The sequence below is a fragment of the Carica papaya genome, chromosome 6 (genome assembly GCF_054855325.1).
Source record: "Carica papaya isolate Zhongbai chromosome 6, ASM5485532v1, whole genome shotgun sequence".
In the NCBI taxonomy this organism is placed as follows: Eukaryota; Viridiplantae; Streptophyta; class Magnoliopsida; order Brassicales; family Caricaceae; genus Carica; species Carica papaya.
In genome coordinates, this window is record NC_142314.1 from 19,582,979 (window position 1) to 19,608,078 (window position 25,100).

At 31.7% G+C, this 25,100-nt stretch overlaps 1 protein-coding gene across 9 annotated transcripts; it reads right to left on the minus strand.

Annotated features, from left to right (window-relative positions):
- Positions 1-10,533: 10,533 nt before the first annotated feature.
- Positions 10,534-21,549, minus strand: LOC110824326 (uncharacterized). Of its 9 annotated transcripts, none has more exons than XM_088222042.1 (9): positions 21,183-21,549; positions 20,828-20,944; positions 19,148-19,218; positions 18,970-19,072; positions 18,375-18,425; positions 18,038-18,191; positions 17,809-17,947; positions 11,003-11,108; positions 10,534-10,917 (listed from the first exon to the last, which is right to left on the minus strand). In XM_088222042.1, exons 1-9 carry the CDS (start codon positions 21,385-21,387, stop codon positions 10,769-10,771), a joined length of 1,095 nt encoding a protein of 364 aa, XP_088078168.1. In that variant the 5' UTR covers positions 21,388-21,549; the 3' UTR covers positions 10,534-10,768. The 9 variants fall into 9 exon arrangements, with proteins under 9 accessions (XP_088078168.1, XP_088078169.1, XP_088078170.1 ...); XM_088222043.1 differs by having other exon boundaries at positions 20,828-20,931; positions 21,176-21,548; XM_088222044.1 differs by having other exon boundaries at positions 20,828-20,928; positions 21,176-21,547.
- Between the last annotated feature and the right edge of the window lie 3,551 nt (positions 21,550-25,100).

Below are 25,100 nucleotides of genomic sequence, written 5' to 3' on the forward strand. Positions count from 1 at the left end.
GCACTAGTAGAGTATGTAATCTCCACATTCTTGAGAAAGATGCATTTAATCTACTAATATTCGTCCCTCAGCACCTCAGACTAATTTTAATTGGTGTGTTTTGAGAATCATCCCCCGCGATGCACCAATTAAAATTTTTTAAAAATGTCTTGTATTTTGAGATTTCTTATACATAAAATCTCCATTCTTTTAGAAATATTTTCTTTTACCAAATTGCCTTTTTTAAAAAGAGTGAAAATTTACTTTCCAAGAAAAACAAACTTTTCAAAGGATTCATGAGTGAAAAATAAAAAATTGAGCTATCAACATTGAGTCACATAATTTACATAGAAAGTAAGTAAAAAAATTACTCATGGCCTTCAATTTGCTTCTATTCTTATTGATGTTCTTGTAGTCTGTCATACTTTATTTTACTTTTTTGAGTTACAACATGTTTGTCATCTTAAAAACTCAATTTGCAACATTAATAAAAAAGTAAGTTTATGTCATTCATCAAAATCAATCATCTTAGCTTGATAGTTCATCTCTGTTTTATGGATGAAGAAACTTATTTTTTAAAGCACATATAAATAACATGTAAAGGAGCATCAAAGATAAATAGAAAGATTATCCCCTTAAGCTCATGAAAACTACTCATTACCACTTTCCTTATTTAACCATAATTTAGTATCCATAAATTCAAACCAAAGAGATAAGAATAGTTCTTAGAGTGAAACAGAATAAAATTCATTCACTTTTTGTCACAAAGATTTTTTCTGAAAGATTTTTCTCTCCTAAGGAGTCGTTTCTACTATGGATTGACCCCCCCCCCCCACTCTTTTTTTTCTTCCCTTTAATAAAAAAGGTATATTGGATTAAAAATGAATTTTTTTCCCTTTCTGATGTCTTAAAGATAAATAAAAAAGATTAAAAAAAAGATAGGAAAAATATTTCTTAGCAAAAAAAGCTATTATAAAAATCTCTACTAATCTTCAAAGATATTAAATAAGTTCAATATATTGAAATATTAATAATTGTCAAAGATATTTAATAAACACACCATACTGAAATATCATCAATTGTCAATGATATTCAATCTCACATGGATGTGTAGATGTTATATGATATACGATGACCAAATATACTCATTTTTCTTTTTGCATAAAGAATATCAATCATCATTCGAGAAATATATATCAATTTAGTTAACTTATTATTTACCAATCACTACTTGTATCAAGAAAGATTAATTAACTAACACAAGTATTTATATTCATCTATTTCATATGTACATTATTTACAAATATATCATCTTTTTAAGTTCATAATTGTCAAATATCGAATATCAAATATTAGACCTTCTTCCTAATTGTCTATCACATATATTATTATAATTATTTTCTATTTGTATTATTTAAAATATAATAATAAAAAATCTTTAAAAGTGATTAGTTAACCATGTTCCTCAACCTTCTTGAATTGAAAAATGATGATCAAGTGTAAGAAAGTTAATAAGGAAGTTCGTCAAGAATCTTAGAAAGGAATCAAAATTCATTATTCACCAACTCAAACAAGATTCTTAAAAGTAAGAATTCAAGAAATTAACATCTTTTCACATTATCCATATTCCAAAATATCAATATTTTTTTTAAAAAAATATTACTTCAGCTCCTATTTATTAAGAGCATCAGATGTGATATGAGTTATTAGAATGCCCGATGTGATTTGGGAAACCACACTTCCAACATATTATGTGACGTGGTTTGAATGATTACATTTCTCAACACATCACATGTCTTTATGTAACAAGAGAATTTTCATCATATAGCTTGATGTAATTCAGAGGATCACGTATCTTAATACATCACAAAAAAACTCAGCATATAACCTAATTTGATTGAATAAAATATCTTGTCTCAATAATTAAAATATCATCTCCATTAATCTTTATGAATAATCTATTATCAACTTTTTCTCTTCTGAATCACTTTGTTATGAAGAATTTACTAAGACATTTAACCAAGCTCAGGGACTATTTTAAATCATATAAGGTTCAAGTGGGTTTATAGACATGATTAGGAAGGTGTTAGTAGAGATCAAGGCGGTATAAATCATCATAGGCCATATGGAAGCTCAAGGAAACATAAAAGCTAATGACCACATGAGGGATCATGGCTACTTAAGTTTAAGAGTTCACGGCCACAACGGAAATCATGGTTATTTGAGCTTAAAAGGTCTCGAACATATTTAGGGAAAACAAGACATAACTCAAGATGGAGGTCACGACCTCATGAGCTTAAATGGTCACAGTCTTGGCCTCATGAATGATGAAGGTTGGTAGGCATTCAAAAGGAGATCATTACAACAAGGTGCAAATAAGTGAAAATCAAACTGAATTCAACTTGAGCAAAGTCAACATAGATAGAATCCTTGGATGGATCCAATTCAAGGTGCACAAGGTTATATGGATGGAGTATCACTATGTCAAGTGGAGTAAGGACTAGATCATGGGCCAATAAAGTCAAGAAAGAATTTTAAGCTTATGTTAAAGAATGGATCCATAAAGAAAGAAATCTTGGGCTACACTTAGAAGGCCTTAAAAGGAAAACCGAGTGATGCAAAATCTAGGATCAATAGTAAAATCCAAAATCCTGTAAATAACATCAACATGCAGAAACTTAAATCCCTAAGTAAACCCTCTCTACTTAACCCGCAATCAACAATATGAAGGTGAACTAAGGTAACTAAGAACTAAGAAATTCATAATTGAAAAGACACCATGAGTTTACCTCGATAAGTAGATCTAATTCCTAACTCAACAAGATGGTTGAAGAACCTCCCTAAAGAGCACTCACAATTAGCTTACGAAAAGAAAAATAATTCTTGAGTTTGATTAATTTTAAAGTAATGTATTACAACCTAATAGTGAGACCATTATATAGGCATTCACCGAACTAGTTTTACCTAAACTCAAAAAGTAAAATCCTAGAGTAATGCTAATTACAACTTGATATAGAAAAATATTAAAATAATAATTTAAAAAACATAAACCAAGTAAAATTAAAAATCTTCTCTCTTGTGGTGTTGTGGCAAAATTCTCTGTGGTTTATTTGACTTGGATTCAGCCTTTAATATTTGATTAATCCTTGTCATAGAATTTAAGTTGAAGATGCTTTAAAAGCTTCCAAATTGAAGTAGAAAACAATTCCTCTTCTATGAGAAAATCAAGAGAAAACATTTATGGTAAATCTAGGAGAAATCTAAGAGAAAATCTAGAGAAAAAATCAAAGAGAAATCTAATGCAAGAAGGGAGAGAAAAGGATTGTTGTGGCATGCGGCAGACCTACTCGCACATGCACATATCCTCGTGAACTAGATGGTTGATGCACGCACATGCACCTGTGTGTTTTTACTGCACGTGGTTGTAACTCTCACGCACACTCTGTGTGCTTCTTCATGCGAGCATAATTCCCACATGTGCAGCTATTTTGTTTTGCACATGTGCATGGCCACACATGTGTACTCGATGGGTACTCATACTCATATGATGTTTTGGGCTTATCTTTGTAGCGAAATTATTAGGCTGAGCATCTCTTTAGACGTGAGGCATAATAACTTCCTTGTTTTTCATCTTTTCTAATCCCTCTTCTTATTGTATTGACGTTCAGGTCCATTTAACTCCTTTTGGGTTAATGTCTTACTTCCCTTCAGGTCTTGGACTTGGATCTTACTGGATCCTGCTTCTTTTAATTCAGGAACACTTTTTAGTGTACATTGAAAGTACATTGTTGCATGATCATTTCTACCTCTCTATTGTCACATGGGTATCCTGCTTGTCATAAGTCTTTTCCTCATTTATTATTACATCAAAATCTAGAAAAAATTGAAGAGAAAATCTAGTAAAAATTCTAGAAAAAAAATAAAAGAGAAAATTTAGGATTTTCTAACCATGAGATGAAGTGTAATCCTAGCCAAGACTTGTAATAATAAGATTACTCTTTTCTTTTTGGGACAAGAACTCTAAATTGATGAAGAATCTCAGTTTTGATGATGTAAATCTCTTGAAACCTGGCCTTACTTAGAAGGATAAGGATTCTTGAATCTTTATGAGATTAACTTAAAGTTAAAAGCCATTCATGAGGAGAATTGTGTTTGGTTGTAAAATAATGAACAATCAAGTGTCTAAAATTTGTAGAACTGTTATTATATATATAATTAATGTGTCTTAAAAGAGATGAGTGTCCAGTTATGATTCTCCAAAGAAGAGTAGATGCCTCCCTCATGTGAAATACTCGAGAGTCCATGATTGGGAGGACTCTTTAACCATTTTCTTATAATCATTTTTATCATGGGATCTTAGTGTCAATTGTCTCCCTTTGCTTGGATCATTCCCCCCTTCTTTAAAATGATTCATCCTCAAACTGGGACCTTCTAATGTAGTGGCTCGGCTGACTCTACTTCCTGCAATAAAGAAATAGCACCACTAGAAAAAGAAGGGTTATAGTTATAGTTAAATAGAGTCTCTTTTTTTTTATTCCTCCAAGGGGTCATCATGTTCTTTTTCTCCTGTACGATTATTTTTTTCTTCTCTGATGGCATCATTTTTCTTTTCTTCTGTAACTTTATTTTCCTCTTGATTGGATAATCTTTTCTCTACGTCATCATAAGAATGTACCTCCTCCTTCTGAATTCAGCTATGAGTTGATGATTGATTCAATTTATCAAGATAATCCTTTATGGTGTTTTATCAATTTTCTTGTTAATTGATTTCTAAGTTATTAAGTTCATGTTTCTGGTATTTTTAATCAATTCAAACTATCCCAATTACCTTAATTCATAATTTGAGGTGATTTATCAAGTTAGTAGGGAGGATTTGTTGAGAGTTTTAGGATTTTGATTATTAGAATTATATGTGAAATTTTTTGTCACACCAGTTGATCCTGGGTTCTACATCAAATGTACAAAGAAAAAGAAGTTTTACTATACAGAAGGAGAAGAGTTAAGGAGCAACTTCTATAAAGATCGCTCGTGCACGTCAAACTTCATTGATCTACAAGGATGGCTCATGCACTTAAGCCAAATTTGAGTGCACAACTAAGGCTTCTAGATGACGTGGATGGCTCGTTCATGTCACAAAATATATTTCCCAAGCCAAATCTTGAAAGATCGTCTTAAAGAGTTCCCTGATATCATATTATAAATCTCTTCTTTGTGAGAAAAAAGTTGACACATTTCCTTCCATATTGTTGAGTATTTGAGAGAAACATTTGAGTGGCGAAACTAAACATCTCAAACAAGTATTTAATTTGTAAGAATAAGTATAGAAAACTTCTTGGGAATTGAGTGTCTGAGAGAAACACTCGAGTGGTAAAACTTGACGCCAGGATAAATAAACATTTATAAGTTGTAAACATAGATACCTTAAACTAGTATTTGTACGTGACAAGGGAAGTATAGCGTGTGAAAAATAAACATTTGAAAAGATACTAAAATACCAACTAGTTGGCTTGAAGAGATGACGCAGGTGCACATGGGTGATTGAACCTCTATAAAAATCAAGATTGTTTTGATTTACAAATCTTTAATTAATATTTTCTTATGTGATTAACTTGTTTTATCTCTTAAATTTACTATTCTACTGCTTATAGTTTGTTAAAAGCTTTTAATATTGATTCATCTAATCATAAATTTAGAGGCGCATAAAGTAAGAGCTTGAGTATCACTCAAATTTATTTTTCTTATAGTTTATTACTTATTGGGTTGCTTTAATTGTCTATATATATTATAATAATTTTTATTTTAAGTTAAAATTAGTTAAAGTTTCTTAAAATCCAATCCATCATCCCCTCTTGGGTTGTCGTACATATATTTGAACCAACATACTTGAACCTCGAATCCCTTAAGATTCCTATGTGCATCTTTTGTCAAGAAGGCTCATAAGTCTTATTTATATATGTATTCTTTATAAGTGCATAGCATGAATGAAAATGTACAACTCATTGTCAATGTAGAAATTCATAGATTAGTTTTACTAATCTCTTTTATAATATCTAGTCCGAAAGAACACTAAGTAATCATGTTCTTGTAATTTCTAAATTTATGTCTCGCAATAGGAGTCCCATCAGTCTTTGTCATTTAGAATCTTCCTCTATCTTGTTTCCTAGGACTTTATTTTGGCCTAGTCCTAAATCTACTTATAACAGTTCCTTTATGCTAACTAAGTATAATTTCTTGTTTTATCTTTTCTATCTAGGATTTTTGTTTCCAAAGACTAATTTTTGTATTTATCAAGTTCTAAATGGTTCCTAATTCTAACATTTGTTTTCTTCTAGGTCATTTCCTAGATAATTTTTAATCCTAATATTTGTTTTCCTAAATTCTCTACTAGCAATATAGAAAAGAGATATATAGTAAAACTAATTTTAATAACAAAATTCATTATTAAAAGTAAACATATGCAAATGGTAACCATTGATATAGGGTGGAGCACTGACTGTTATTTTATATTTTTTACTAATAAAAATGTATGTTAGTTAAGCTTACCCTTTACAAACAGGAACCATTTGTATAGGATGAGCTTTATTTCCGAACTCTAATTTTGTTAATAAAGGTCGTTTTACATAAAGGGTCAATTTAACTATCACTTACAACATAATCCCTTTTACAAAGCCATTCTCAAAATCTATTAAGATAAATCCAAACTCATTAAATTTTTTAAACAAGACTAACCTTGATAACTTTCAAAATTTCCTCTTAAATTTTTATCTTCTCCACATAAAATCCTTCGACTTTTCATCATTAACACAACATTCAAATCATCATCATCAGCACATGCCTTAGGGTTTATGTTTCCTTTCAATTTTTCAACTAGATATCTTCTCTCATGTCTCTTCTTCATCACACCATTATTGTCACTATTATCATTAATGATCCTTTAGCTTGATAAATGCCTTAAGACTCCATAAATTTCAGCCTTTTTCATCACGATTCTCCAGCCCATTCCACTCTCTCATTTGTGAAGGCTTCAGCCTTGGCTCATTATAGCAAGAGTTCTTATTTGAAGTCCATTTCCTTCTCTTATTTTCATATATTAAAGGTACAGTTGTCATGCTTTAGGTTTTTTTTTACCGTATTGTATAAGAACTATTTTTTTTTAAAAAAAGTAGGGTGTTAAATGATTGTAAACAATCTCATTAAAATAATAAAATTTTATTATTTGTATAACCAAAATATATTTGCTATGAGTTAAGTGCGATTAGCTAATAAATTTAATTTTAGTGCATTAAATAGTCAATTATTTTATTTTCACTATATAAACAATAATTGGGGGAGAATATAATATATAAATGTGTTCAGTTCTCTTTTAAACCCATGTTTGTGATTTCTTGGGATACATATATCCCAATAATACAAAAATAAATCTTCTTCTCCATTTCTTCTCTCTGTCCAATTATCTAAGTTGGAGAAAATAAATTTTCCACTAAGTAAATCTTGGTGGAAATTTTGAAAGTTAACTGTAGGTTAGCTCTTAAGGTTCTTGGTATTCTTATTATTACCTTTGTGGAATTCAAATCATCATTTTCATTTTTAATATATATTTTTTCATTTTAACTACTTAAATCTATTTTATGTAAAATTTATTAAAATTGAAAAATGAAAAATAAAACTTATACCAAGGGACAAATTTTGTCTGTATCCAATTCCTCGATGATCAGTACAATATATAATTACTAGTTTGTTTACGTGCAGAAAATTTTATCTTCAGTTTTGAATTACTGAATTACTTGTGTAAGATAATATATATAGATAATATATATATATATATATATATAGTTTTAAATAACTTAAGCAATTTTGGATGAGAATATATATAACTTATATTTGAGAGAATACTCATAAGTTATTCCACAATGCTTATTTATTTGGTATTTATCTTATTCTCAATAATGAGAGTAAAAGATCAAACATAAATGCTTAACTACAATTAGAACATTTGCACAACTGAAACATACACCTAGAAACGCATCGATCTGGGCATGGATAGCTCACACAATCTATATCTTTCTTGCATTGTTTAAAGGAAGTTCGCAATTTAGAGGAGCATACGCAGCGATCATGAGTGCAATGAGCATACTTGGCAAAGCTTCGATTCTCAAGAACGACATATTTGAAAAATAATAATAATAATAATAATAATAAAAGTATATATGTATATACGTATATTTTAAATTGAAAAATAAAGACAGAGACTGCTAACATGATATTGCAAAAACCACAACCACAAAGGTGGACAACAATGTGGACTTAAATATAGCACCTTCCATATTAGTCTTGTGATGTTGGTGATGAATTGATTTGCTTGCTATTAGAGGTGTTGAAGCTCTTTTCGCCTCAACAGATATATGTAGATCATAGAGAAGAACACACACATTTATATAAGCCTCAACCAGCTTATAATTAATATAATTCTCTTAAAATCTGAAGTAAAATGAAAATTTTCCAAATTAAATAAAATATAAGATATAAAACTTTCTCTAAGAGAATTTTTACTTTTATGACTCATTCAGATATATTTTGGAGACTCCTAAAAATCTCAAAAGCATCTAATAACCTAAACTTTTTGACATTTGACAATCAATTTATATAAAATCAATTTTTTTTTTCAAATCATAATAGTAAGTCATTAGTCTGTATATGTGGTCAAAGATGTATGATGTTTTTGCACTATTTTGGTCCTATTATCTCATATATAACTGCAATTAGTTTCTTTCCTTTGATTTTCTTTAGGAATAGCATTGAAATTAATTAATATATTTACAAAATATGTTAAAAACCTTAAAATTAGAGTTTTGAATTATTAAAAGAAAATTTAAAAGAAAAGTTTAGAACATAAAAATAAAATTATTAATCCTTCCTTGTTCTCTATATTGTTTTCTATTCTCTTCTCTCTCACAGCATAACAACCAGATTCGATGTGTAATAACCCAAAAAACTCCCGATTTTCATTTTCATATTTTGTCAAGATTTTTGGATATGACAACTTCTGAATGCTTATCTATTTTGATGAAATTAAGGATAAAATACAAAAATAAAATTCTAGGACCAAAGAAAAGAAAAGAAGATTTGGGAACTAAAAATTTAAAATAAAAACCCAAAGCAAAAAGATGGCACTGTAACCAGAAACTTCAATTAGCAGCAAATTTTGAAATAGCACAAAACAAAAAATTTATACTGCTGCAAAGAAATCACACTGATTTGAATTACAATATGTTAATTTTCACACCGTTTCTCTTTTCCTATTTTTGCAATTTCCATGGAGCTTGAGATTAGAAACTTTCATTTTAGGTTGTGTAACATAGACTTACATATTTTATAGGATTACTTTAAACCCTTAGAGAAAGAAATATTGAAGTGAATATATCCTTTTTTTCACATGTGAAATTTTGATGAGAAGAGAGGTGAAATTTGGAAGAGCGTTTGTCATCTTGTGTTGGTTTGATTTGTGGTGTGTTTATATTTTGTTTGTGAATTATACTATAAACAGGTTCGCCTAAAGAAAAATAAGATTATTCTACTAAATTTAGTTTTGAATCGTGTTTACTGGAGAACTTGTGAAAGTAGAGCTAGTCACCTTAATAAACAAGTTGTGAATGGTGGAGCTACACATTATGAAAAGAGTTTGCGTACAAGATGAAGCTTAGTACCTTGATTGATAAGCGTGATCGTAGTTTTCAATTGGGAACTTGAGGAGATGACATAGCATGTAGAGTGGTAGAACTACTATAAATTGATGTTTTGCTTTTACCTTCTTTCTCTTGTTTACATAAGTATATTGGTTTCTTGTACATCATCCTTTACATAATCACATATTGCATCACAATAATATTGCAAATAAAGCACATTTACTAACTTAAAAATGGTTTAAATGCAAAAAGAAAGATTATATAACCCAATTCCTTCCCTAAAAAATTGTGATGCATATAAAATTGTTGCAAATAGACCTTATGTAACTTTTAAGAGTAGTTAAAAAAGAATGGGATGAGAGACACATGGTAATAATTCAGTGGACTTTGGTTTACATGTCTTATCTGGTTGGTGGTTTGTTAAAGTGGTTTAGCTAAATTGGTTGCAAATCGGTTTAATGTTTGAGTAGGAACAATGGTTACAGCATGGCTTCCCTTGTCAGAGGCTTCAATATAATGTAGGAATTGTTTTGGGTTTTCAGGTATTTTGATGATACGTGTGTTCAATATTGTAGGCATGATGAAGGTAAACTGCATGTTGTATCTGAGTAATACCTTAGTTCAACTTTTGAGTCCATAAAGGAATATAATTAGTTCATGATCCAACAATAGTGTAACTCGATTTAACAATATATCAAAGGCCGTAAAATATTCATTCAAATGACTTTCCTGCTACAACTTGTACAAATCTGCTATTGGGTCCAAGAAAGGAGCACCACCAAATCTCGAATATGAGAAACTTATGTATTCTTCCTAGTTTGGCCATCAATAAATAAGTGGGAACACAAATCTGTGATAGTGAAATAGAAGATACAATTAAAGTTAATTTAATTATGCATCTAATATGTAAAATATGACCAAGCTTACATATCAAATAATTAATATCTAGAAATTACATAGGAACAAAATAGAAATAAATCAAAAGTATGAAATATTAATGTTACTATGTAAAAAGCACAAACCCACACAGCAATGCTATTGGCATAAGCATACCAACTTCATGCACGGGTTACATCCTAATCACTGTTGCAAGAATTTCTAGATTTCTACAATTGTTTCTTTCTGTTGTATCTAATCTCCCAAAGCTCAACATCTTGTCCTCTCTCGTACTCCTTTACATACTGAGGAATTTGTGTAAGATCAATGCATTTACCCACAAAACAAGGAGATCTTCCATATTGGAAGCGTTCGTGTTCTGCATGATAGCATTCAAATCCCAAAGCCATTAGCTTGACAATAGAAATATGATAACCTACTTGCATTGCCATTAGCATGCTTACCTCCTTCCAGCCTCAAGTAACCTCTGAAACGTGAATAGCCATTAGCAACAACATCAAGATCATCAAGACTGAAGTTGTACCGCTTCTCCAATGTCAAGTACAACACCTGAAACACAGAGGAAAGAAACTGATACTTGCATTATTGCAAGTGTTGAAAGGAGCTATATATTTTAAATGATTCGTTCTGATAAACTTTATGTGATGGGGAGAAGGTAAACAACTAGATGACATTCACATTGGATATGCTGCCTTTTGAGAAGGAAATGAGTGCACTTAACTGTTGGAACTCCTATGTGCTTTTGAACCTCTAGTTCACATTCTGCTCGTAAACTTTTGAGAAAACTTAGCTCCACTAAGTTTGATTTGAGTAATATAAGCAAATCAATATCCAAAATCTCACAAATATTAGAAAAGACTCAAATAACTCTTTTTTAATTATCATATCCTAATCCAAATTAAACGAATCACAATAATGCATACATACATCTTGACATATCAAAAAACAGGCCTATCAGCATAGCAATGCATTATCTAAATTCACAATAGTCAAGTTCAAAGCTAGCAAGTCACATTGCGCCAAGCATACTACATGTGACTGAACCTGACTTGCTTTTAAAAGCAAACTCTTTCTAATGCTTTAAATGTATTATAAAAAAACCTTGAGCTGTCTGTGAATAGGTTGGCTAATTTTAAGATCTTCACTTCTCTAAAATCAACAAGACAGTTAAATTTTTAACATTCTCTTGCACATGTAATTGGAAGAAACCAGTTATTCTAGCTTTTGCCGCAAGCAATGCCATCTTGTAGCCAACTAAGTAAACTGAGAAATACATTAATCAATGAGATATGATAACCTAATTAAACAACCAGAGAAGCCAACATCTTAGTTCACTTTTCAAGAAAGAGAAGGAACAGTTTGGTTCTTGATGAATGTAGGAATCTGACCTGTAGAAGTCAGCTAGCCAAACAAATTGGTATCTTCAGGAAACTCTTCTAAGAAGATATAATCATTGTCAACGTGCATAACTAAAAGATCTGTTCTTTTTATACGACTAATTTGTATTTAGTTTCACACTTAAATTCTCTCTAATTTTTTCCTATTCATATCTACCTGTTGTAAATTAAATATATTATGAATAAAATTCAATTACAAAGTTTCATAGTATCAAAACAAGATCTCTGAACTCTAGAACTCTTTATTTCTTGCCGATTACCAAGGAAAATGGTCACAGCAAGAATCAATGACCTCCCATAAGTCACATTTCGGTCTATTGGAATTATTTTCATCAAACCACCCGAATCAAAAGCTTCTTAAATTCCGATCACCACTCACAAACTAAACAAAACAAATACATCCAATGGTCTCAATTAGTTAAGATGTTTATCTGTGGAAAAAGAGAAGAATACCTTATCAGACAATCGAGTGCCAAAGGCCCAAAATTCTGAACTTGAAGGGTGAAAATAATTTGGTCATGCCGTGGTTGATTAACTCCATGACAAACAATATCAATGAGAATTTCTTATTGTGGGACGATGCACGAAATTTAGAAAGTAGCCAAGGAGTTCTACATGAACAAAGAAAACACATCGAAAATCTCTACCATTAAATCTATCCTCCATGACCTGGCTCCTACCTGAAAGGCCACTAAAATTGGACCGAACCCTTTCATTTGTCTATTGTTTCTTGTTTTGGTCCCAAAAAATCATACAGTAAGATATCGATTTCTCAATAAGATCAATCAATTCATTTGATTGCATGATAGACTCATCTGAAAAATATTGGCACACGTGTAAACCAGGTGCTGCAAGGAGATCTATCCATAATCCAGTATTACAATCTGCTCACCTATCACTAGCAACAGATCTATGTGTTTGAGAAACTTGCGCGAAACTATCCAATGATGCAGAATGGTATAGAGGAATTCTGGAAAAAAAAAAAGATTTTCTAATTTCTCAAGGTGTTGACTAGAATATTTTATTACTTATTTAGTTGAGATAATGTAATTAAAATTATATGATAATAGTTATCTCATGTAATTAGAATTTTACTATAATAGTAATTTCTCTATCTGTAGATTAAGAAATATATAAATAACCCAAGTATAACAACGGAAAGGGCGTGAAAAAATAAAATTTATATTTTTCTCCAAAAACAATATGGTATCAAATCCAAATATCAAACCCTAAAATAGCAAAATAGGGAGAGTTAGTACTCATTTATCCATATCTACTCTCATCACTATCCTAAACAGTGTTGGAGACTCACTGCTGGCCTCCTCCCGGTTTCGCCGACCGCCAGCAACAAAAGTGTGTGAGCCACATGCGTTGCCAGCAGCAGAGGTGCATGAGCCACACGCACCGGCAAAAAACCATATCCGGCCTGGAAAATCATTGAACCACCACAAGAACATCCCAATTAGGACGGATCTGGCCTTGTTGCACGTGAACTGGCCCAAATCACGCCTCTCCAGACCTGCCTTCATGTAGCTGTTGCGTGTCTCGTCGACTAAGCTTTCACTGTGTCCCATCAACGCAAATGTGCTTCCTCCACCACGCGAGCCGCTCCGACTAGCCTTCTCTGATCCTTTTTCTGACTCCTCCACACGCGCCCGCCTTTGGTTTCACGATATTGACGAGTGTGAGCTGCTTCGAACAACCTTCTCTAATCCTTTTTCTAACTCCTACGCGTGCGCCCGCCTCTGGTTTCGTGGTACTGGTGCAGATTTGCTTCGTCCATACGCGAGCCACTCCAACCAGCCTTTTCTGGCTCTTCGGCGCGCGTCCGCCTTTGGTTTCGCGATCCAGCACAGATCCGCTTCCTCTGCACGTGAGTTGTTCCAACCGGTCTTCTCTGGTCCTTTCTCTAGCTCCTCCGCGAGTCTGTCTTTGCTAGACGCAAAACGGTTATTCGGAACTTCATTTACAAATTGTGCATGTATGATATCTTTACACCATCTTTAGGGGGAGTGTTAATTAAAATATTTTATTATTTAATTAGTTGAGATGACGTAATTAAAATTCTATGAGAAAAGTTATCTCATGTAGTTAGAATTCTATTAGAATAATAATTTCTTAATCTTTATGTTAAAAATTCTACAAGTACCCCAGATGTAACAATATAAACGATGTGAAAAAATAAATTTTATATTTTTTCTCCAAAACAACACGAGACTAAATAAAAATATGAAGCCCGGAAAAGAATATTGGAAATGAAACCATTACCTAGTATTAGCGAAGTATTTTCCCAAGAAATGAGAAAAAAAAGCATAGAAAAGGTAATGTTGGAAGAAGGTTTTATAAGTCCTATCATTGAGCAAAACTCTATCTTGCCTACTCAGGACCCTCATCCCAACTCAAACAACCAGAAAAGAAAAGTAAGGCCTTGGTGTGACCACTGCAAAAAAACATATCAAACTTGTGATAATTGCTGGAAAATTAATGGAAAACAAGCTAATTTGAAGACCACAATATTAGCCACGGATAAAGAAAGTAAGAAAAAGCATGCCCCTATTGATGAAATTGTCTCCACCAAGGAATCATACCCATTTAACAAAGAGCAAATAGAAACCCTCCAAAAAATGTTCTTCCATCAATACTCCATCAATAACAATATAAGAGCAGGGATAATAGTCCAAAAAGTTAATTTCTTTAATGCTCTCAATACTATTTCAGGAAGTCAAGATACTTGAATTCTTAACTCAAGGGGAACCCACCACTTGATGGGAAATAAAACTTTATTCCAATGATATAATCCATATAATGAGAACCTCACTATAAAAATAGTGGATAAATCTAACTTAAGAGTTGTCTGAATAGGTGATCCCCATCTCAAATAAGTTAACCTTAGAGTAAGTAAATTTGCTTAAAATCATAACTATATTGCTAAATTTTCTTCAAACTTAAGTAAATTTCAAGATTTGGATTTGATGAGATCAATTGGGAATACTAAGGTGTACTTTGAACTCTTTCTCTTCAAGGATAATAGACTTTTCAGGAGATTATCTGATAAAACAATATGTATTGAGTCTCAAAATAGTCTAACTTAGATAATCTTAGTACAATTATGTTATGGTACTATTGACTAAGACACTTAAACGTTATATACCTTTAACAACTTCTCCTTCTTTATTCAAAAATAAAAATATGAAAAAATTTCATTACGAAATATGTTAATTGTCAAAACATACCCGTACTACATATCTCACGTTGCTCTACAAAGCGTCTATACCATTTGCTTGATATCTAAGGACCATCTAGAATCACAGTATTACTGATTTTAAATGGTTTGTATCCTTTTTACATGATTATAAAAAAATTATGGAAAAAAAAATTAAAAGTCGCTCATATGTTCAAAAAATTCAACAATATGATCCAAACTCAATTCCAAACCAAACTACAAGTGTTGCAGACAAACAATGCGAAAAGAAAACTTTGAAAAAGAATCGGGTGTGTTTCTTTAAAAAGATGAGATTGTTCATCAAAACTCATGTCTCAACAAAATTGGATAGCCGAAGGGAAGAACACTAGTTCCAAAATTTTTCTACGGGGAAGCCATTCTAACTGTAAACTACTTTATTAATACATTGTCTTCCCTGATCCTTGAGTTCCAAACACCTTACCAAGTCATGCTTTAATACTTTTCTACCACTCGACTTCTATCTATCCTACCTATCAAATTCTTCAATTATTCAAATTTTATTCACATAGACAACTAGCAAAAAAGCAAACTATATCTAAAATCAATAAATTGTATCTTTGTCGGATATTTATCAAACCAAAAAGGATATAGTGTTATTCATCAGTCACCTAGAAGTTCTCTAACTCCATGGATGTCACCTTCATGAAAACTAACCATGCTACAATATTAGTATTCAAAAGGAGAAGAATACACAAGAATCCCAAAACTCTACTACTGCATATTTTTATCTACCTCCAACTAAACTTATTCAATCCCCAAAACACACAGATAAAGATGAGACACTTGGGCCTGAACCTACTCACTACAGTTGAGAACCTAAACTTTAGGTTTACACTAGAAGGTACAAGACCAAGAAGAGAAAGAGATACAACCACCTGACTAGATTCATGAATCTAATTCAGATCTAGAACTAGCATTTTGAATACTTCAGGCAACACAAGTTCAAATCATACTATATTGTCAAGCATGATTTTTTAGGAAAAAAGGGTAATTATCATCACATATGTTTTTTTTTTTTTGAAATAAAATTATCATCACATATGTTAATGATGTAATAATTATAAAGAATGACATGGACAAGATATTCTCATTAAAAAAAGGTCTTAACTAAATAATTTGAGATTAAAAATCTAACAAATCTCAAATACTTATTAAGAATGAAAATTACTAAGTCAAAGAAAAGAATCTTAGTTTCTCCGAGAAAATATGTACTGCATCTTCTAAAGGAGACTAGAATGCTAATTCAAGTCCGCAAACACACCAATAGATCCCACAATAAAGGATTATAAAGAATGACACGGAGGAAATACTCATATTGAAAATGTCTTAACTAAAGAATTTGAGATTAAAGACCTAATAAATCTCAAATATTTCTTGGGAATAGAAATTGTTAGATCAAAAAAAGGAATTTCAATTTCTCAAAGAAAATATGTGTTGAATCTTCTGAAGGAGACTATAATGCTAATCCAAGTTTGCAGACACATTAATGGATCCCAACATTAAACTAGAAAGTAAAATTGATAGTGCTCCAATTGACAAACAAAGGTACCAACATATATTGAGTTAATTGATTACCTCTGATACTTGACCAAAAATCTTGTTGTTAATGTGGTAAGTCAACTCATAAGTACTTCAATTGAAAAACTTATGGAGGCAGTGTTTTTGATTCTCAAGAAATGACAGTTGACAAGAACAATTTTTCAATAAAACACCAATCATGAAATTGAATATATACTGATGCAGACTAGATTTTTTTATAATTGATAGAAGATCCACCTCTACATACTGTATATAATCTGAGGAAACCTAATTAGTTGGAGAAGTAAGAAAAAATCAGCAGTATCAAGGAATCGTACTAAGGCTGAATTTAGAGACTTAACACATGGTATCTGTGAAGAAATGGGACTACAAAAAGCATTGGATGAATTGAGAATTCTTTCTTCAGATTCTATAAAAGTGATCTTTAGTGATCAATCCAAAATAAACATTGCAAAGGAGTCGTTTCACTATGATTAAACTAAGCATGTGAAAATTGATAGACACTTTGTTAAAGAAAAGATAGAGTTAGGAACACTATCCTTGCAGTACATTTAGTTTTTCCATCAAATTGTGGATATTTTTACCAAATCGTCATCTAGGAAAACTTTTGAAGAATTAATTTTGAAACTTGGTTTACTCAACATCTTCAAACCACCTTGAGGGAGATACAAGAATCTAATTTCTTATAGAAATCAGCTACCTAAACGGATTGATAGTTTCAGGAAAATCTCCCTATAAAACTAATCACAGTCGACTACCATAACTAAAATTTTTTTGAGATACTATAACAAGAAGATCTTATCCTTTTATGGAACTAATTTATATTTAGTTTGCTACTCAAACTCTCTCTAATATTCTCTTATTTGTCGTATCATGAACAAAATTCTAAAAAGCAGAATATAATTTCAATGAAAAACCCTTAATATAGTGCATCTCTCAGCCAGAAAAAGATAGATTTATACCAACCTGTCCAAATAAAATTTTGTATGTAGCATAATTCTAACAATTCTGATCCAAATAAAACATTATCTGCTGCCTAGTCATAATCATTCTTATTGTCAATTAGTACCTTTTCTGAACCTGCCGACATTAATCTCTCTAAAACACTGAAAAGTGCATCTGTCAGATCATCACTATAAATTACATCAGCAGCAACGACCAGTGATGCTCCCTGAACTTCTTCGAACTCTGTGGAGGTCCAAGAATATCTGTATATAAACTTTTAAATATTTACTATCATCATAGAAACCAAATTGGACAATATCCCATAGCACAGTTGTCCGAAACAGATATCTGACTTTTTCAGGGATGCGATGTTGTCCGAAACAGATTTAGGAGGCCAAGGATCCATCCAATTGAGTTCACGCACATGAACAGCAGCTCGAGAATTAAACAATCCAGAATTGAGGCTAACATTCCTGGCACAGTAGTCAAGGATCTCATCCCCTTGGTCTGTCACAATTAGGAGAAAAATCTTGTTGACAAACTGAAATGAGGATGAAGTCAGCAATCAAGCCTCCATTGGTATTCAAGCAAAAGCAATTTAACACCCAAGTAGCTGGCATAAGAACTCTATAGTAAACAAACAAGGATAGACTTAAAGGTAATAATTCTATATTTACATTCACGCAATACCAGTTAGGAACACTGTCTGAGCAACACGAGCAAGCAGCATACCTACCAACCCTGGGTAAATGCAGCAAAATAAAGCACATTATAACATATGTATAATCATGTGACATGAGCTCCTTGGACAATAAAACGGCTAAGACAATAGTCTATGCAAATCTTGGGATTCATGCATCCACAAGTACATTGAAAGACAACTATAATTAGAAAACTGGAATTTTTTCTTATTCTTTGTTCCACTTATGCTCGAGGAAATATGATTGCGAATTTGTCAGTAAGTTTTATCAACTTCTTATAAGCTGATACTTTTATTCATATGCATGAAGATAAGAGTCTAAGATAATCTTGTTTGCTGATGTTTAACAAAAACTCTACACTTCATATTGTTGAATGTGTGAATTGTGAAAACATGCAGCTTAAGCTGCAACTTGTAATTATTGGTAAAATTTACAGCAAGCTTTCTCGGTCTTACCTGTCCAAAGATCTTAAATTGCTAGGAAATGATAATACATGCATGGGACTCAAACCATATAATATTTATATGGAAAACATAACACATGCGTAGAAAAAGGCACCAAAGTAGGTGGCAGATATTGTTTACCTGTTCCAGCACCAAGTTCTAATGACACAATTCCATCAAGTTCAGATGAAATGCACATTTTATGCAATACAAAATCAGATAATACTAATTCTGCTCTCCAAACCTAAAAGGCAAAAGTGAATAGATATCAGGATGTAGCATATACGCTGAACCAACATTTTTAGATAGCTGGGTTCACCTGCAAACCAACGTTAGGAATTGATGATGTGATATAATGCTGGATGGTGACAAGAAAACAAGAAGATAATTCTGCAGATTTAGATTTTTGAAAAACAACTCTTCAGAATTTATCAAATGAATAAATGCTAAACAAACAGGTCCTTCTTTTAAGAAATTTTCTAGTCTCTACTTTGACATAATTCATTAAAATTGAAGGTTGATTGGTCAGCCAGAAGAATCAGCCCTAATCAAACAAATAAAGATAGATATAATCCAAAAAGTACCCTAATTGAGTTGGCCTAAATTGAGGCAAGATTCTTTCCACAAGTTATTTCCACAAAATATAAAGAACCTATTATTTCACACAATAGAGTCCTTGCCCCAACCGCCATCATGCAAGATGAAGATAAAATTTATATAATATATATATATACATATCTATGGTGATGACAGTTACAAACTTGACCCTTGCTCATTATCCGACCCAACTTTTCTTGTCCCTAATTGAGACAAACCCCAACTTTCTTTTAAAATATTTGGTAATTGGCATCAAGCAAACCCCCCAAAAAGAAAAATTCCTGCAATCCCTCCTTTTTTTCCTTTCTCTTTCTAAAATCCCTAGAGGTGTGGCTGACAGAATTTAGGAAGTGACTTAAATCTTTCCTCTGGTCTGGGTTGAGTGAGTCCAAGAAATAGAGTTTAGGCCCTGTTTGGCACGGGATATGCTTGTGCTATGAGTGAAAATTTTATTTAAAATAATTTTTCACCAAAAGTACTTTTCGTAAGAATCTCTATTTGTTTTTGTGAAAATAATTATAAAAAGTATTGTTGTCTTAAAAACCACAAGTTGTTGCATTTGGTGTAAATAACTATTAATATTGAAATGATAAAAAAAAATTATATAAAAAGTACTTATTTCTTAAATAATAATTAACTGACTTATTTATTTTTTGAGTAAAAATATATTTTATAAATATAAAATATCTCGTATTAATATAAGATATTAAAATTTTATTTACATTTAAAAATTAAATTTCCAGATACTAATAAAACTGTAATATTTAAATAAAATTATGATTAATATTTCAATAAAATTAAAATTGCCAAATATTAATAAAATTCCAATATTTTAAAATCAAGAATATTTTCAATAAATTTATGTGAAGTTAATTTTAGAAAACTATATATATATTTTCTCTGAAGCAGAAGCGGTTTTGAAAAAGAAAAGCATTTTCAGTTTTCCCGTTTGGTTGCACAGTGTTTTGGCACTGCAAAAGCTGTAGATAAAAGCTGAAGCCAAACATAGTCTTAGTTAGAAGAAGTCTTGCCTTAGGGAACAGGATGGCGGCTTTAGCATTTGGATTCTTCATTGTAAAAATCTGTATCTTTTAATTAAATAACCATGGAGATTTCTCCTGGAAACTGAATTCTCTTTGGCACAATGTCGTTAAGAGAAAACTTGATCTTCACCAGAATGGATGAGATTCTAAGGCCAAAGTGTCGAGTACACAAGATCTCTAGAAAGACTCGTTGAAACCCAGGACAGATAAGTTAAGTGAAAGTTCGGTCTTCCCTTTCAGGTGCGTGGAAAGACACTTCAACTAGCATATTAATTTAAGTGAAATCCAAGACAAATTGAAACTCAGAGACATCTGATGTTAAGAAAATTAAATAGAGCATAAGAAAACAGAGAACTTACGGTTGCGGGCGCGTCTAGGTAGAACAAGGTCCCCATCTTCATCCAACCTAATAGGCTCGTTCACCACATGAATTTTTTCATCTTTAACTAGCTCTTTGCATCTGCTGCATTCAACTTCTAAGATAATTATTACAAAAAAAATACAAATGATTATCATCTTCATACTAAAATGATCTATTTCACGGCCAGTATTTCAATGAACACCCTCATGAGTTGTTAAGTTTTGAAAAGAAATTTCCAATCTAGGGCTTGAGTCTTTTAAATAATTGAGAGGATAAACCAACTGGTAATCAAATTAAATATTAAAATCAGATGTAGTGAGAAGTAGGAAAGAGAAGAATGAAAGACCTCGTACTAGGTGGAAGGCAGATGGTGAAGCGGGAGATGTGTGGGCCAGAAGTGCAAGGAGGGCATCCAAGGTGGATCTCGCTCATCACCTGATGCTGTTGCTCCTCCTCTGAATCTCCGCCATCAATTTGCGTCGTCTGAGCATCAACTGATGGTGATGATGATGAAGACTGTGGTGATGATAGAGACTCGAAATCTCGTGCCGATGCCATTCTAAACAACCCGAGAAAGAAAGCCAACGTCGATAGTTACTAACTTCGGTGATTATAGTGTGTTGGTCTGAGATTTTGAAGTTTTAGTTATTCAGAAGAAACGTTTTTTTTTGTTTAAAGAAAATTTCTTGGAAGGAGAAACGTTTTCTTTTTCTTGAGACGTAAGAGAAACTTAAAGCACCAGATGACTATTTCAATTATTATATCCATTCTATTATTAAAACTAAAACTTTATATTCTTCTTAATTCTTATTTTTTACTAATTACTCTTTCCGTCAATTCATTTTTTATTTTAAAAAATATTATAAGATATTGAAATAATTAATTAAAACTAATCATAAAACGTAAGTGTGAATAAAAAAAATTATATAATTTTAAATAGCATTTAGAACATAATTAACTCAATAATAAAAATAAAATAATAATATAAAAATATAATATTAAATATTTATTAATCAAATTTGATTAATTCAAGTAAAATTAAAAATTTATGAATCATATGCATAATGAGTGAAGTATATCACTTATTTCATACTTTGCTTTATTTGTTTTAAATATGTAATTTTATATATGCACATATCTTGTGACTCATTAATTATGAGTTTTATATATATTAGGTAACATTTCTTTATGTATATCTTTAAATATATTGATAAATAAATAAATAAATTGCAAAGATGTCTAAATCAAAGTTAGTCAAGTGTCAAAATTAACACAGCCTACAAAAAAATTAATAGTTGTAACCATCCAAATTTTCATAAGCAATTATGGTTACTACCTTTTATTCATTTATCATAATAAATATTAACAACCATATTTTCTATTGTAATTATCATGTTCTCAGTAAATTCTAATGTAATTCAACTAAAATATACTATAGGGTATTCAAATTTTTTAAAAAATATTTTGAAATCTAAAATGTTAAATAACGTTTTAAAGTTTGAAAAATTATATTTACATAAACAAGTGTCTTTCCGTCTTTTGTTCTTCACAAGTTTTCACAGTCCTGATCCCTTGGCGTGGTCTTCCTTCCCCTGTTCTATAAATAATAAAGAGAAGCGAGTCATAAATATTTAGTGAAAATAATTTAAAACTCTAATCCAAAAATCAGAGATAATGTGCTGATTCGATTCTTTTACATTTACTCTAACACAAGCTCAGTGAGAATATATTGTCAGAGATAACATACATCAAACCTGCACATAAACCTCACATCCAATATTCATACTATCGCTATGTCGATCTACTAAATTATTATCCTCAATTCACATATACTTCAATTCTTTCATGAGATAACCATAATTCTACAATTTAATTTCACTTATGCAAATCTAAATTCATTCTTATCCTCCTTAATACAAAATATAACCATATTAATTGCACATAATCACATGAGAAGTACCTCTCCTCATATACACATTTTATATTATAATTAATTCCTAATATTCAACAAGCACAACCAATATATATTCATATAAATTCTTTATTGTTTCATATAATACCATTCAATCACAATCACGAAAGATGTTGTCTCAGTAGCCCATAAGGCTTTTCGATCTTGATGGCATCAATGATCCTTTTACGTGATCTAAGCTTGCATAAACTAGATCCTTGGGCTTCATGGGATTGGGCCTTGTCTCAAATCTCGACTTCGTTTCCTTAGTCCATGCTTTTTCTGGGCCTTGTTTCTGAATTGGCGCAAAATTTGATGGTTGCCTCCTGAGTAACTAGAATGCCCTCCTAGGGTCACATCAGTTGTACTACATGGGTAAGATCTCGTGATGGAGCAAATTGATGGGTAATTATTCTACAGGAGTCTGAATTTCCACGAGGTTCCTCCTTGATGCAGGATTTCATCTTTAGAATTAAATTTTGGTCATCCAGGATCATATCATTATTCTTCATATCATTCCACCAAAACTGGGATCATATGTTTTGATACGTCTTTGTGTTGCTCGGATACATAATAAACATTAAATAATTAGCCTCTATTAAAATATTTGTTTTCAATTCATCAACATTGGGAACACATAACCTACCTTAGAATCTGAGTAAGCAATCATAGAAGATTTTGAATTTCAACTTCAAACTCTATTATGTGTCCCTTCTGATAATTACTAAGGTTGGATTGATCAACTGAGTTTCTTTAGTTCTCTGGACTAATTCAGGCTGAACTGTTAAATGGGCTATATATGTAACATGTTTTTGATCTTAGAGTTGTAACTCCTACATGACTTATGTTAATTGCCACTCTAAAGTTATCATATGAGCTGACATATCTGTATTCTTTCTATTGAAGGCATATGCCACCATATTATCCTTACTTGGATAATATAGTATCTTGCAATCATAGTCAATCAGAAGCCTCATCTAATGCCTTTAGCAAATGTTAAGATCTCTTTGGGTGAAAATGTACTTCAAACTTTTGTGATCTATATAAACTCAAAAGTCTCCCTGTGCAAATAATGACATCAAGTCTTCAAGGCGTAGATGATCACAATAAGTTTCAAGTCATGGGCAAGATAATTTTGTTAATGTGTTTTCAGTTGTTTAAATCTATACATTATGACTCATCCATGTTTGCATCAATACACAACCTAATCCCTAATAAGAAATATCACTGTACACTGTGTATCCCCTCATTCCATTTAATAGAATCAATATATGGTGTGATCCTACACATCCTAGAATTAGTCCCAAAGATGTAATCTTGTATCAATGAGGAATGCCCAGAACAAGAAAATAATTTCATCCCTGAACGCTTTCCTAATTGGGATCCAAAAGATGGGTCAAGTTTGTCCAAGCCATAAGACTTAAGGCCCAAGTAAGATTAATGAGCTTAAAGAATCACAAGGAAGTGCAAGCTTTGGGCCCAACTCAAGAAGAGCTCAAGGCTTTATGACCAAAATGGGCCATGACCCAAAGATGCTGCACCCATGGCAGCTCACGCCTGAGGAAGATGGCCCACATCCGTGCACCACAGGCATATATGCTGCAAGGCCCGAACGCATGCAAGTTCAGGCTGGGCAGCAACCCCACCCAAATAGACCAAGAGGCCTATAGTCCTCACACATGGATTCAGTTGCGTGCGTGCAAGCCCATGGGCCGAACACGCACGCCCCGAGTAGTCAGACCAGGAACCAACCCAACTGGCCCAATGGGCCCCCGACCCAACCTGCGGGCTCGCCTTACGCAACCCATGCAGGCCGGTCGACCAACCCGATTGGGTTGCCCCAAAATCGGCCCTCCCCTTTTTTTAATTATTTAAATATTTATTTATTTATTTTATTATTTTAAAATTTTAAAAGGCTTTGGGATCCACTTTTTAATTACTCATGTTTTAAATTAAAAATTCCACATGTTTAAATTAATTTTCATGTGTTTTATATGGAATTCACATGGGATAAGCATTAGATTATTTTATTTATTATTTTATTGTAAGTCTATCTCTTAGAATTATTTAATTAATTTATTTGGGATAGAATAATTATTTTATTGTGTATTTATATTAAGATAGAATTTTATCTAGGTTATTATTTTTTTAAATTATCTCAAGATTTTATACTCATCTAGATTGTCTAGGAAATGTTATAAATAGACCTTTACCCTTAGGATGTAAACATAACCTTTGATAATTAATTTGAGAGTATTCTTGAGAGCTTCGGCTTTTCTTATTTGTAACATTTTTGCTAAACTTAGCTTCTTCAAGTTCT